This window comes from Dromiciops gliroides, chromosome 6 (assembly GCF_019393635.1).
Source record: "Dromiciops gliroides isolate mDroGli1 chromosome 6, mDroGli1.pri, whole genome shotgun sequence".
NCBI lineage: Eukaryota > Metazoa > Chordata > Mammalia > Microbiotheria > Microbiotheriidae > Dromiciops > Dromiciops gliroides.
The window spans coordinates 122,889,308-122,904,502 of NC_057866.1; the positions used below are offsets into that span (position 1 = coordinate 122,889,308).

The window sequence follows — 15,195 nt, forward strand, 5'->3', positions numbered from 1 at the left end:
TAACATAATTTAAAATAAATGAAGTAAGTAATCATTTAAACTTATTGGCTATCAACTTGTCAAATGTATCTTAAATGTTGGCAGTTTAAATTGTGGTATGTGGGTAACTTAAACAATGCTATGGTCCAATCAGGTTACACATTGAAGATGATATTTATTTAATAGTTCTCATTTTATGTTTATCAAGCTAATAAATAAAAATAAGTATGGCAATTTTGAGCCTTTAGGCAATATATTTTTATTTTAGTGCTTTGATTTCCTAGAAAGGTGGACTTAAAATCCATTTCTCTATATTTAAAGCTCTTCAGTTTGTGTATTCCTAAAGCAGAGACTATTGCATCTTTTTAAAAGTGGTCTTCACTAATGGTATAAAATGAAATATAATTCAGTTATTACTTTTCACAAAATTATGTTGATCATGTCATTGGAAAGAAATTTTTGAACTGAAATGAGGAATGACTGAGATTACCAGTGATATTGGAGTTTGTTCTGTAGATGGGAAAACAGTAATTATCAAAATAATCTGTTACTGACCAAGAAATAGAGAGGTAGATAAGTGGAATAGAATAGATAGAAATTACACTTTAGTAAATGATTATAATAATCTAATATATGATAAACCCAAAGATCCAACCTTTTGGAACAAAAACTCATTATTTGACAAAAACTGCTGGGAAAACTGGAAAGCAGTATGGCAGAAACTAAATATAGACCAACATCTCACACCATATGGTAAAATAAGGTCAAAATGGGTACATTTACACATAAAGGATGTTACCATAAGCAAATTAAGAGAGTATGGAATCATTTATCTGTCAGACTTATGGGCAGAAGAATTTAGGAGCAAAGATATAGAGAGTAAAACAAAATGTGAAATAGATTATATAAAATGTAAAAGCTTTTGCACAAACAAAACTAATGTAACCAAGATTACAAGAGAAGTAGAAAACTGGGAATTTTGGAAACAAGTATCTTTGGTAAAGGCCTCATTTCTCAAATATATAGAGAACTGAGTCAAATTTATAAAAATATAAGTCATTCCCAATTGATAAATGGTCAAAGGATATGAATAGGCAGTTTTCAAAGAAATCAAAGCTATTTATAATCATATGAAAAAATGCTCCAGATCACTATTGATCAGAGAAGTGCAAGTTAAAACAACTCTGAGGTATCACCTCACACCTATCAGAGTGGCAAATATAACAAAAATGGAAAATATTGGTTGTTGGAGGGGATATGGGAAAGCTGAAACACTAATCCACTGTTGGTGGAGTTGTGAAAAGATCCAGCCATTCTGGAGAGCAATTTGGAACTATGCCCAAAGGGCTATAGAACTGTGCATACCCTTTGACCCAGCAGTACCACTGTTAGGTTTATATCCCAAAGATATCCCCCCAAAGAGAAAAAGACCTATTTGTACAAAAATATTTATAGCAGGTCTTTTAGTGGTGCCTAAGATTTGGAAATCAAAGGAATGCCCATCCATTGGGGAATGACTGAACAACCTGTGTATATGATGGTGATGGAATATTATTGTGCTGTAAGAAATGACAAGCAGGATGACTTCAGAAAGGCCTGGAAAGACTTACATGAACTGATGTATAGTGAAGTAAGCAGAACCAAGAGAACATTGTACACAGAGACAACAATGTTGTTTGATGAAGAACTTTGAATGACTTGACTATTTTCAACAATACATTGGTCCAAGACAATCCCAAAGGACTATTGATGAAACATACTATCCACCTCCAATGAAAGAACTGATATTGATGGAATAGACTAAAGCATGCTATTTTTCACTTCCTTTCATTTTTTTCTTTTAATCAAGTTTATTGTACAAAATGACAAATATGTTAATGTTTTACATTAAAAAAAAGAAGTGAAGCAAAAATATCAAAAACAACTTGTTTGAACCACTTCTGGAATTAATATCTGCACTGTTAAATGTAGTAACTCTAAATGTGTTAAAATAATTTTTTTTGGATCCTGAATAGTTTTCTTGTTTTCTTTTTAGCCATTGAACATACTAGTTCGAAACTATCTGATTTCCCCTATTATAGGTCACAATGTCTGCAAAAATACATCTTAGAGATGAGAAAGTATTACAATTCATTTTGTTTATTAAGATTGTCCCCAATAAATGAGGAGTGTTAAATATATATGTATATGTGTATATGTGTGTGTGTGTGTGTGTGTGTGTGCCAAAAATGTAAAATTTAATCACCAATAAGTAGACTTTAGGCCTGTCACCAGACATCTTGTAAATATAGTCTGCTTGACCTTTCAGTTATAGTAGTAATTCTGCTGGTTTACTCATTTAAATAATATTTTATAAATATAAAGTGCTTTCTAGTTTTTTATAGAACACTGATAAATTTAGTATCATGCCAAGTTATAGATGAGCTATCTGACATACAGTTAGAGCAGGGTTAGAATTCTTAGCCTGCCTGAATTGGCATTTGCTTGGTACATTCAACTTTCCCATCTTTTTATATAAAGTATTTGAGTGGTTGAAGCATGTCAGTGTAGTACATAAACTTTATTTCTTTTATACCTGCAATAACTGTTCTATAAACTTTGTTCCAAATAGCTGCCTTTATGCCTAGGATGTATGTTTAATCCTCTGGACACTTAACTCTTTCTAGGGTAGTAAGTAACCTCCTCTGTCTTCAGCCTGGTATGGATGCACTGCGTTTAGAGTCAGAGGACCTGGATTCAAATTCCACCCTTTTCACTTAATGAGTCCAGTTAATTAGGTTCATTCCTTTTGTGTGTGTTTTTTTTTAAATTATTTAGTATTTTATTTTACCCCCGTTATACATAAATACAATTTATAACATTCATTTTTTAAAACTTTGAGATCCAAATTGTCTCCCTTTCTCCCTGTCTCCCCCAATTGAAAAAGCAGGCAATTTGATATAGCTTATACATGTGTAGTTGTGCAAAACTTTTCCATATCAGTCAGGTTGTGAAAGAAAACATAGACCAACCCCCCCACCAAAACATAACACCAAACTTATGGAAAATAAAGACAGTAAAAAAAGTATGCTTTAATCTTTATTCAAATACTATCAGTTATTTCTCTGGGGATGGATAGCATTTTTCATCATAAGTCCTTAAGATTTTCCTGGATCATTGTATTGCTTAAAATAGCTAAGTCATTTACAACTGATCATTTTGCAGTTTGCTGTTACTTTGTACTGTACACAGTACATTTCACTTTGTATCAGCTCATGTTCCCCATTTCTTATAGCACAATAGTATTTTATCACATACCACAGTTTGTTCAGCCATTCCCCAATTGATGGGCATCCCCTCAATTTCCAGTTCTTTGCCACCAGAAAAGAGCTGCTATAAATATTTTAGTGGATATAGGTCCTTTTCCTTTTTGTTTTTTTTTTATCTCTTTTTATATACAGATGTAGTAGTGGTTTTGCTTGATCAAAAGGCTATTTACGGATGGTTTTATAGCCATTTGGGCATAGTCCCAAATTGCTCTGCAGAGTGATTGAATCAGTTCACAACTCCCCCCAAAATGTCTTATTTTTCCCACATTCCTTCTAACAATTGTCATCCTCCTCTTCTGTCCTGTTAGCCAATCCAATAGCTATGTACCTCTGAATTCCTTCAATTTGCATTTCTCCAGTCAACAGTGAGTCAGAGCATTTTTTCATATGGCTGTAGATATCTTTGATTACTTCATCTGAAAACTGTTCATATCCTCTGACCATTCATTAACCAGTGAGTAGCTCTTATTTTTATAAATTTGACTCAATTATTTATATGTTTGAGAAATTTTTTTCAGTTACTATTGCTATCTGTATTTCCCTTCATCCTTTTCCTCCCATTTATTTTTCTCTCTCTCCTTGCACCCTGCCCTTCCTCAAAGTGTTTTGCTTCTGACTACACCCTCCCCCCAATCTATCCTCCCTTCTATTACCAACCCCTTTCTCTTATTCCTTTCCCCTTCTTCTTTCCTACAGGGTGAGATAAATTTCTGTACCCAGTTGAATGTGTTTGTTATTTGCTCTTTGAGCCAATTCTGATGAGAGTAAGGCTTATTAACTCCTCCTTACCTTCTCCCTCTTCTCCTCCACTATAAAAGCTTTTTATTGCCTCTTTTTTGTGAGACAATTTACCCCATTCTATCTCTCCCTTTCCCTTTTTCCCAGTCCATCCTTTTTGGTCACCTCTTAATTTTATTTTTTAGATAGCCCATTATATTTAGCTCACACCCCACCCTCTCTCTGTGTATACTCCTTTTAACTACCTTAATAATGAGAAAGTTCTTATAAGTTAAAAGTATCATCTTCCCATGTAAGAGTATATATAGTTTAACCTTATTAAGTCCCTTATAATTTGTCTTTCCTATTTACCTTTTTATGTTTCTCTCTGGTCTTGTACTTGAAAGTCATATTTTCTATTTGGCTCTGGTCTTTTCATGTGGAATGCTTGAAAATCATCTATTTCATTGAATGTCCATTTTTTTCTCCTGAATGATTATATTCAGTTTTGCTGTGTAAGTGATTTTTGATTGTAATCCTAGCCCCTTTTCTCTCTGGAATATTATATTACAAACCCCCCTGATCCTTTAAAGTCAAAGCTACTAAATCTTGTGGTATCCTGACTGTGGCTTCATGATGTTTGAATTGTTTCTTTCTGGTTGCTTGCAGTATTATCTCCTTGATCTGGTAGCTCTGAAATGTGTCTATAATGTTCCTGAGAGTTTTCATTTTGGGATCTCTTTCAGGAGGTGATTGGTGGTTCTTTCAATTTCTATTTTACTCTCTGGTCCTTGAATATCAGAGCAGTTTTCTTTGATAATTTCTTGAAACATGATGTCTAGGTTCTTTTTTTGGTCATGGTTTTCAGGTAGTCCAATAATTTTAAAACTATTTGTTCTGGATCTATTTTCCAGGTCTGTTTTTCCAATGAGGTATTTCACACTGTCTTCTGTTTTTTCATTCTTTTCATTTTGTTTTATTGTTTCCTGATGTCGTATAAAGTCGTTTCCATTTGCTCAATTTTAATTTTTTAAAAATTTAATTTATTTTTATCCATTTTAATGGTATTTTCCCAATTGTATGTAAATATAGTTTTCAACATTCATTTTTGTAAGATTTTGAGTTCCAAACTTTTCTCCCTCACTTACTTCCTTCCACCCTCCCTAAGACAGCAAATCCGTCTGATATAGGTTATATGGTACAATCATATTAAACATTCAATTCTATTTTTTAAGGAATGATTTTCTTCATTGAGCTTTTGTACCTCTTTTTCCATTTGGCCAGTGCTACTTTATAAGGAGTATTTTTCTTCAATAAATTTTTATGCCTCTTTTTCCAGTTGGCCAATTCTGCTTTTCAAGGCATTCTTCTCCTCATTGGCTTTTTGTACCTCTTTTACCATTTAGCCTATTGTGATTTTTAAGGTGTTATTTTCTTTAGTTTTTTTTTTGTGTGTGTGTGTGTGTGTGTGTGTCTCCTTTATCAAGTTGTTAATTTATTTTTCATGATTTTCTTGTATACCTCTCATTTCTCTTCCCAATTTTTCCTCTACTTCTCTTACTTTTCAAAATCCTTTTAAATCCTTCCATGGGCTGAGACTAATTTATATTTTCCTTGGAGTCTTTGGATGTAGGAGCTTTGACTTTGTTATATTATTCTGTGTATGTGTTTTGATCTTCCTTGTCACCATAGTAGTTTTCTGTGGTTGGAATATTTTTCTCTTGCTTACTCATTTTCCCAGACTTTCTTGATTTTTAACTCTTTGTTAAAGAGTTCCAGTGTGAACGGTACACTGTCCCAAGCTTCAGGGGTTCTGCAACTGTTTTCAGATATACTTCTAGGGACCTGTAAATTTTTAGTTCTTCCAAAGTAATATGATCTAAATAGAGGTGTGTTTATTCCCTCCTGGCCTCTGCTCTGGTCTGTGAGAGACCACAAGCATTCTTTTCTATCCTGGAACTGTGACAAGTGTCCCTGCTCTACTATGGCCACACACTCTGGTGTGCTAGTGCTCCTCCTCCCCCTATGACTGCTACCCAGGACTATGACCTGCATCCAGGTATGGGCAAAACAAGAGTCCTGCCTCAATGGCAGCAAAGAGACCCCTGTATATCTTTCTGAACAGTTGTTTAACCCCTTTACCATCTGTGGGCTCAGAGTTCTAGAAGCAGTGGCTTCTGCTGCAGATTTGATGGCCCTCAAGGCCTGCTCTTTGTTTGTTGGGGCCCAGCCTGTGCTGGACTGTGCTCCATTCTTGCCCAGCTAGGGCAGACCTTTCTTGCCAACCTTCTAAGTTGTTTTTGGCTATAGCATTATTTCATCCCATCCTTTTGTGGGTTCTGCCATTCTAAGAATTGTTTTATGGCATTATATAAAGATTTTTCGAGGAGTTTTGAGAAGAGCTCAGGTGAGTTGCTGCCTTTTCTCTGCCAGGTTCATTCTTTCTACCTGACTCACTTAGCACTTAGAACAATGATGGGCCCATCTGCAGAGCATCCCTTCTTACTTCACAGTAGTCACCTTTCATGTCAAAGGGACCCCAGTTGGCCTTGTTCTTGGCACCACTTATTCCTGTTTAGGAGTCTACCAATATGGAAAGGTGGACATCTTTGCTAATAATCAAAGAAAAAGGACCACCTCAAGCTATGTCACCTTCACCAACATAGAACATTTAATTGGTGATACTATAAAGATAAAATTACAGTGAACCCTGCCCACAATTTTTGATGCCAAATGACTAATTGATCACAGATTTGATGATGCTGTTGTAAAGTTAAACATTAAGTATTGGCCTTTAAAAATAGTGATTTATGCAGACAAACTTGTGGTCCAAGTAGAGCACAAAGGGGAGACCAAAAGTTTTGGTCCAGAAGAAAGATCTGTGGTCTTGATCAAGATGAAAGAAATTGCTGAAGCTTACTTTGGGAAGACTGTCACAAATGCTTTTATCACAGTACCAGCTTATTTCAATGATTTCCAACATCAGGCCACCAAAGATTCAGCCATTTCTGAATCATCAGTGAGCCAACTACTACTGCTGTTGCTTATAAACTTGGATAAAAAGGTCGAGGTCAGGAGAAATGGGTTAATCTTTGACTTTGGAGGTGACACTTAGGGTGTCTCCATTCTTATCATTGAAGATGGCATCTTTGAAGTCAAGTCTATAGTTGTGGATACCCACTTTAGTGGGGAAAACTTTGATAACCATATGGTCAACCATTACATTGCTGGGTACACATGAAAGTACAAGAAGGACATCAGTGAAAACAAGGGTGCTGTCTCCCATCTGTGCACTGCTTATAAACCTGCAAAGTACACTCCCTCTTTCAGTGCCCATGCCAATATTGAGATTGACTCCCTCTATGAAAATATCAGCATCTATACCTCTATTACCCATGCCAATTTTGAAGAGCTGACCTCTTTTGTGCCACACAGGACCATGTGGAAAAGGCCCTAAGGGATGCCATCTGAGATGAATCATAGATTTGTGACATTATCTTGATTAATGGTTCTACTTAGATCCTCCAAATCCAGAAACTTCTTCAGGACTTTTTCAATTTAAGATGTTAAATGAGAGTATCAGTTCTGAGGCTATTGCCTGTGATGCAGCTGACTGGGTTGCCATCTTGTCTGGAGGTAAATCTGAGAATGTACAGGATTTGCTACTGTAGGATGTCATTCCCCTTTCTCTTGGTATTTGATACTTCTGATGATGTTAAGGCAGTTATGATCAAGCACTATACCATCATCCCCACCTAGTACAGACCTTTACGACCCCCCTCAGACTACCAGATTGGTCTGCTCATTCAGGTTTATGAAGATGAGAGAGCTGTGACAAAGGATGATAACAACCTGCTTGGCAACTTTGAGGTCATAGTACCTTCCCCCCTTTCTCTAGTGGTATTCCTCAGATTGAAGTAATTTTTGACATTGATGCAGGTGACATCCTCAGTGTTTCTGCTGTGGATAAGAGCACAAGCAAGGAGAATAAAATCACCATCACTGATGACAAAGATCATCTGAGTAAAGAAGACATTGAACATATAGTCCAGGAGGCTAAAATGAGATATAGGGAGATGAGGTGTCTTTCAAGAACTCTCTTGAATATTATGCTTTTATCATGAAGACTATAGCAGAGGATGAGAAACTCCAAGACAAAATTGGTGAAGACAAACAAAAAACCCTTGACAAACATAACGAAATAACCAACTCTTTGGATAAGAACAGGCTGCTGCCAAGGAAGAATTTGAGCATCAGCAAAAATAATTGAAGAAAGTATGCCATCCCATCATTATCAAGCAGTGCCAGAATTCAAAGGTTATATCAGGGGGTATGCCTGATGGGTTCCCAGGGTGTGGAGCAGTCCCATCTGGAGGTTTTTCTTCTGGATCCACCATTGAAGAGGTCAGCTAAACACACCAGAAGAGAGCATTCCATGTATCTTTCCAAAAGTGGAAGAAGGCAAATTTGTAGCCAAGGCAATGCCAGTTTAAAAGTAATATTTAAGTTACTGTGTAAATTTGGACATTCTGAATACTTGAATGTGTGCAGAAGGAGAGAAAAGAACAACATTGCACGTTATTAGTATTGTAAAGAAGTAGAGGTACAATTCTTGTCCTGGAGAATAAAGTCTATTTAAAATTGGCTCCATTAAAAAAAGAACATTATGGGGTAGCTAAGTGGTGTAGTGGATAAAACACTGGCCCTGGATGCAGGAAGACCTGAGTTCAAATCTGGTCTCAGACACTTAACAGCTGTTTGACCCTGGGCAAGTCACTTAACCCTAATTGTCTCACAAAAAAAAGAACATTAAAGCATTTACTGTGTCTAAAGGATTTTAAAATGTTTGGGGCCGCTGGGTGGTGCAGTGGAGAGAGCACCGGCCCTGGAGTCAGGAGGACCTTAGTTCAAATCCGGCCTTGGACACTTAACACTTACTAGCTGTTAGGCAAATCACTTAACCCCAATTGCCTCACAAAAAAACCAAAAAAAACCCCAAAACCCCCCAAAAAACCAACCAAACAAATAAATATGTCTTAATAGTTTCTTTCATGTTTGTCAGTTTAGTCAGGGACAGATAGGTGGTGCAGTGGATAAAGCACTAGCCCTGAAGTTGAGGACCTGAGTTCAAATTTTACCTCAAACACCTACTAGCTGTGTAACCTTGGGCAAGACACTTAACCCTGATTTCCTCAAAGATCTGGGGCCATCTCCAGTCATCCTGATGTATATCTTGCTACTGGACTGAGATGGCTCTGTAGGAGAGAGTAAGGTTGGTGGCCTTGCACAGCCCTCCCTCACTTTAATCCAGTTCACTGCAAGTCATGATATCACCCAGTCAGTGTTTCATCATTGAGAACAGTGGGCAAACAATAACACCTTAATCAAGTCACTTACCTTCTGGGGGCTTCAGTTTCCTCATCTGTAAAATGATGAGTTTGTACTAAATGGTCCCTTTAAACTCTGATGATCCTTAAGATCCCTTTGCAAAAGAAAATTTTGGGGAGAGCTTGCTGTGGTAGAAAAAGTACTGGGCTTGGAGTCAGAACCTGGGTTTGAGAACCTGCTCTGCCTACTTTCTGTGGGCAAATCACTATTTGGCCCTCCATTTCCTCATCTGTCAAAGAGGATATTGGGTTAGATTATTTCTTTTTCAGGTCTAAATCTATGGTCCCACTGAATTACTTTATTATGGACTGTGTTTTTAAAGCTTTTGAGGTAACTAAAACTTTATTTGTATGGTTTCAGTTATTTACAATTCTATGCTTCTGCTATAATGTACCAGTTTTTGGTTTCTGTCCACCATTTCTCTTCATTAAAGTTACTGAGATAAGTGCTTAGCCACGTGAAGTTTGATATTTTTAAAAATGTGTGACCTCTTAGCTAATGTTTGAAGAAATTGTCTTTCCCTGTATTTTTTAACTTCAATTTTATTTTTAGTGTCCAATAGCTTCCTTTCACTTCCCCCTCCCTTGACCCATTGAGAAAGCAAGAAAAACAAAACCCATTACAAACAAGTATAGTCATGTGAAACGAATTCCCACATTAGCTATGTCAAAAAGAAAAAAAAAAGTGAAGAAAAGAAAATACGCTTCAACCCAAACTTAGTTCATTAACTCTCTATCTGGAGGTGGAGAGCATATTTCATCATGAATCCTTTGGAATTTTGGGTGATCATTGAGTTGATCAAAGTTCCTAAGTCTTTCAAAGTTGATTATCTTTAGAGCTGTCATTGTATAAATTGTTCTCAAATTTTTTCTCCCATTCCTCAAGAAAAGTGCCTTATAGGCTCTTTTTATTGTGGAATAGAATTTCCAAGGATGGTCACCAGAGTTCCCTGTTAATGGGGCAAATTGTATGTAGGCTTTTCTGGCCTATTTTCCCTCTTTTATTATAGGGTCTATTCACCATAATATTAGAAGAATGGAAGGGAACAAAGATTTTGTCTTCTTTCCTTAAAAAAAGTACTTTACTACTCATTCTCTGTCTCCTTTGATGAATCTTCAGTCAAATTACACCCACTAACAGGATCCCCCAGGACTCAGTCCTGGGCCCTTGTTTCTTCATATACTAATTCACTTGAGCTCATCAACTCCCATGATTACAATGATCATTTCTATGTAGTTGACTCTCAGATTTACTTGTCTAGCCCTCACCTCATTCCCAACTTCGAGTCTTTCATCTCTGAGTGCATTTAGACATCTTGACCTGAATTTTTTTATAATTTCTCCCAAATGTTTCCCTCTTCTAACTTCCCATTTACTGTTAATAGTACCACCATCCTCCCAGTCACTTGTGCTTACAACCCACATGTAATTTTCAAATCCTCATTTTCTCACCCCCATATCCAGTCAGTGGACAGTCATTTTCACCTCCATATCTTGTCCTCCCTTTTGACACCACCACCATCCTGATATAGGCCCTCATCACTTCATGACTAGACTATTTAAGTGGCCTGCCTGCCTCAATCTCTCCCTATTCTAATTCATCCTCCACTCAGCTGTCAAACTGATCTTCCCAAAGCACAGGTTGGAACATGCCACCTCCTTATTCAGTCAGCTTCTCATTACCTCCAGAATCAAACATAAAGTGTTCTCTGTGACTTTTAAAGCCCTCCATGACCTGGTCCCTTCCTCCCTTTCTTGTCTTCTTATACCTTGCTTCCCTCTACAGACTCTGTGAACTAGTGACACTGGCCTCCTTGCTCCTTGCCTCCTTACTTACACTGGACACCCCATCTCCGAACTCTGGGTATTTTCACTGGCTGTCTCCCATGCCTGGACCTCTCTCCCTCCTCATCTCCCCTTCTCTCCAAGTTTCAGCCAAAGTCCCACCTTCTACAAAAAGCCTTTCCTGATCTGCCTTACTGCTAGTGCCTTAGTGCCTTCCCTCTGAGACGATGCCCAATTTATCCTCTCTATATCTTGTTTGTCTTTAGTTGTTTGCATATTGTTAGACTCTGAGCTCCTATAGAGCAGGGACTATTTGCTTTTTACCTTTCTTTGTCACCCATGTGCTTAACATAGTGCCTGGAATACAGTAAGTGCTTTATAAACACTAATTCATCAACTACTGAAAGGTCCCTAAAAGGTGTGATTAGTGTCTTAATCTCTTTTCTAAGACTTCCTTTTTCCTTGCCTCTATTTTTTTTGAAAGCTCAAAGACCTTTTAATGCCACTTGCTTACTGTGGCAGTTAGGTAGCATAATGCATAGAGTTGCTGAATATGGAGTCAGGGATTTCTGAGTTAAATACTACCTCAGTCACTTGCTATTTGTGTAACAGTATACAAGTCATTAAGTTCTTCAAGCCTCAGTTTCCTCATTTGTAAATTTCCTATAATAATAATAATAGTAATAATATCACCTACTTCACTTGGGTTGTTGTGAAGATCAAATGAGATCATATATGTAAAATGATTTACAAAGTATAAAATGATATATAAATGTTAGTTTTTGGGATTATTTTAGTCAGTCTTTTGCACCTGCTTAACTCCCAAGATGGACCCTTCACAATATGTTAATGGAGAATTTGAAAAAAATCTCCAGTCAACACTATCAATAGTAACCTATGATAAATTGTAGTCAGGGATATAAAGCAGTAGCTTATGGTCTTAGAACAAATCCCAGATATTTTTAAGATTGTTTTTTAACCAGACCAATAGGTATTTACCATAAAAAGTCTTTTAATTTAATTCCGGGGCTAGTAGATAACAGTCATCTAATAAATAGTTTGTATGAATAGTGAGGCATCACAAATTCTTCTTTAAAATGCTTATAAGAACACAAAAGTTTCATAAATCAATGTGAAGATTTGTTTATTATGTGTAGCTTAAGGAAAAGTATGAATGAATGAATGAATGAATGAATGAACGAAAAATGAATGAATGAATAAATGAATGAATAAATGAAAGAAATGCTTATAAGTAAATTCTTGGCTTGAGTAGAGCCACCACTTTTTTTTTGTCCTCTCCAAGGATGTGTAAAATATTTAGTTTAAATAACGTGTCTTTTTTTCTAGCATGTATAGAAAATATGATTCAGCTAGAATAAAAACTGAAGAAGAAACGTTTTCAAGTAAGCGATGCTTAGAGTGGTTCTATGAATATGCAGGTAGGTGATCTTTTTTTGACTCAAAATCTTACTATCATAAATGGTTGTAATTTTTTGTATATTTTTAAGTTTCTTTTGGAACAAATTAGTGATGCTCTATTTATAGCCAGAAACTCAAGCCCAAGAATTTAAATATTAGGAGGGAACTGAAAGGATAAAATATATTGGGGAGAGGGGCAGGCACAGTGGATAAAGCACTGGCCCTGGATTCAGGAAAACCTGAGTTCAAATCCAGCCTCAGACACTTGACACTTACTAGCTGTGTGACCCTGGGCAAGTCACTTAACCCTCATTGCCCTACAAAAACAAAAACAAAACAAACATAAATAATCCAGTACAATCCTTGGGGCAGCTAGGTGGCACAGTGGATAGAGCACGGGCCCTGGATTCAGGAGTACCTGAGTTCAAATCTGGCCTCCGACACTTGACATTTACTAGCTGTGTGACCCTGAGCAAGTCACTTAACCCCAATTGCCTCACCAAAATACTTTAGATCACTAGAAATCCCATTTTTGAATGCAGATATCAAAGATTATTTGACTTAATTTATATAAAGTTAAACATTGTAGCTTTGGACCATAATGAATACAATGATACTCTTATTTTTTATTTTAAAAATTATATATTATGAAATATCATTAGCAAACATTTCTCTTTGTTTTAAATTGTTTTAATATGTATTTTTGAACTTTATAATTATAGAATAGTAACAGTACAATTTGTCTAGTTAGGCGATATATTTGCACATTGTAATAAAACTTTGTTGCTTTTGCCCAGATTTTAGCATGAAATACCATACTAAACCAAAGTATTTATTAGACTCATACCTGTGTTTATTTTTTAGGAGCAAAAAATGTTTTTTTTTTCTCTTATCAGGCTCATATTTTATCATTAAGGTAACCAGGTAAAATTTAATTCTCTTGCTTTCATTTTAGTTTCAGAAAAATGTGTTGGGTTTGGTAGTAAAAATTAAACTACAATATTAAATTACTCTTGGTAGTGCTATCTGACCTGCTGACATAACCCAAGAACCCTGGGGTATTTCCTTCCATCTTGTTGTTGATCTTTCTTTTTACATCTATTTTTTCCCCAGTTCAGGGGAACTTCTTGAGAACAGATTCTATTTCACTTTTTCTTTTTGTATCACCAGTGCTTAGCATATGACAAGCACTTAATACTTTAAAACTCATTCATATACTTTTATTTTCTTTTAAACTGTAGGGTTAGTTGAGTAATCAGATTCCACTTAACATTTCTTTTTAAGACCTAACTGAGGGGGCAGCTAGGTGGCTCAGTGGATAGAGCACTGGCCCTGGATTCAGGAGGACCTGAGTTCAAATTTGGACCCAGACACTTGACGCTTACTAGCTGTGTGACCCTGGGCAAGTCATTTAACCCTCATTGCCCCTCCCCCCCCCAATAAAAAGACCTAACTGAATGTATAAAGCATTTGAATGGTCTTTAGCTATTGTTATTTTGAAATTGACAGCTTTCTTACCTAAATCTTTGGACCTTTTGTTAATGTTAGTTGTGGGTTTGGGAGAAGAATTCTAAGTGAAATATCTTCATTTTTCTGTTTACGTTTGGAAGGTGGAGAAGGTTTGTAAATTAAAAAAAAATGGTTGGCTTTCTCCTCCAAGATGAATTCTCTTATTTGTTGAGGAAACATTTATTGCATAATGCATAGAGTGGACCTGGGTTTAAATCCCATCTCCTATATTTACTTATTAGCTTTATTGACCATAGGCAAGTCATTTAACTTCTGAGCCCAAATTTGCCCCATCTGTAAAATGGGAGTAATGATACCTGCAGTACTTCATAAGATTGTTGTAAAGCTCAAATAAGATAGATATGCAGAGTGCTCTGCAAACTTTAAAGCATTATATAAATGACAGTTGTCATTGGTCCAAGACTTTGATTTAGTTACAGTATCCTAGGATCATAGATTTAAAGTTAGGAGAGAGTGTAGAGGTCTTCTAGGTTAACCCTTTCCTTTTCCAGATGAAGAAACTGAAACATAGAGTTAATTAGTTTAAACCCAAGGTCATACCTGATATTTGAACACAAGTCCCCTGATTGTAAATGCATCGTCCTTTAAAATTGGCATTTTGGATTTTTATTTTTACCAATTATAACTTGGTGCTGTCTATAATTGTTGACTTTTGGTAGAAATAATTTTGTAGTCTATGAAGTTTGAAATTTTATAAGCTAACTATTCGAGAAAAGTAAATTACTAGAGTGATTGTAGAAGGATAAAATCTATCAACCTGAAAATTCCTCCCTTGATAATTCTTTCCTTTTGGGGTAGTATTACATATTGTATATTTATTTCACTTTCGCTATTGTTATTCTTGGAAGGAATTTAGTAGGACAAACAAAAGAGGAAAATAATACTAACTCCATATTTTTATGGACGCAAAAGGGAGGCAAAAGACATCCTTCCCTTCTTTATATTACCACCTAGTTTTTGAACAGGTGCTTTTTAGCCAGATGAATATGCCTTTAAAAGAAAGGACAGAAAATTCTTACCTAGTATTATGTACAAGCAAAAGTTACTTCAGCTATTATGTTTTGATTTGT

General features: G+C 36.1%; 1 protein-coding gene and 1 pseudogene across 4 annotated transcripts in view; both read left to right on the forward strand.

Annotated features, from left to right (window-relative positions):
* DCUN1D4 (defective in cullin neddylation 1 domain containing 4) overlaps positions 1–15,195 on the forward strand; it is a 95,295-nt gene that overhangs the window by 41,229 nt on the left and 38,871 nt on the right. For all 4 annotated transcript variants that reach the window (XM_043971179.1, XM_043971180.1, XM_043971181.1 and 1 more), the window contains one exon: positions 12,524–12,615. In XM_043971179.1, the coding sequence (XP_043827114.1) occupies positions 12,524–12,615 (92 nt within the window). The remainder of the gene's footprint in view (positions 1–12,523; positions 12,616–15,195) is intronic.
* On the forward strand, positions 6,030–8,417 carry LOC122730892 (annotated as a pseudogene).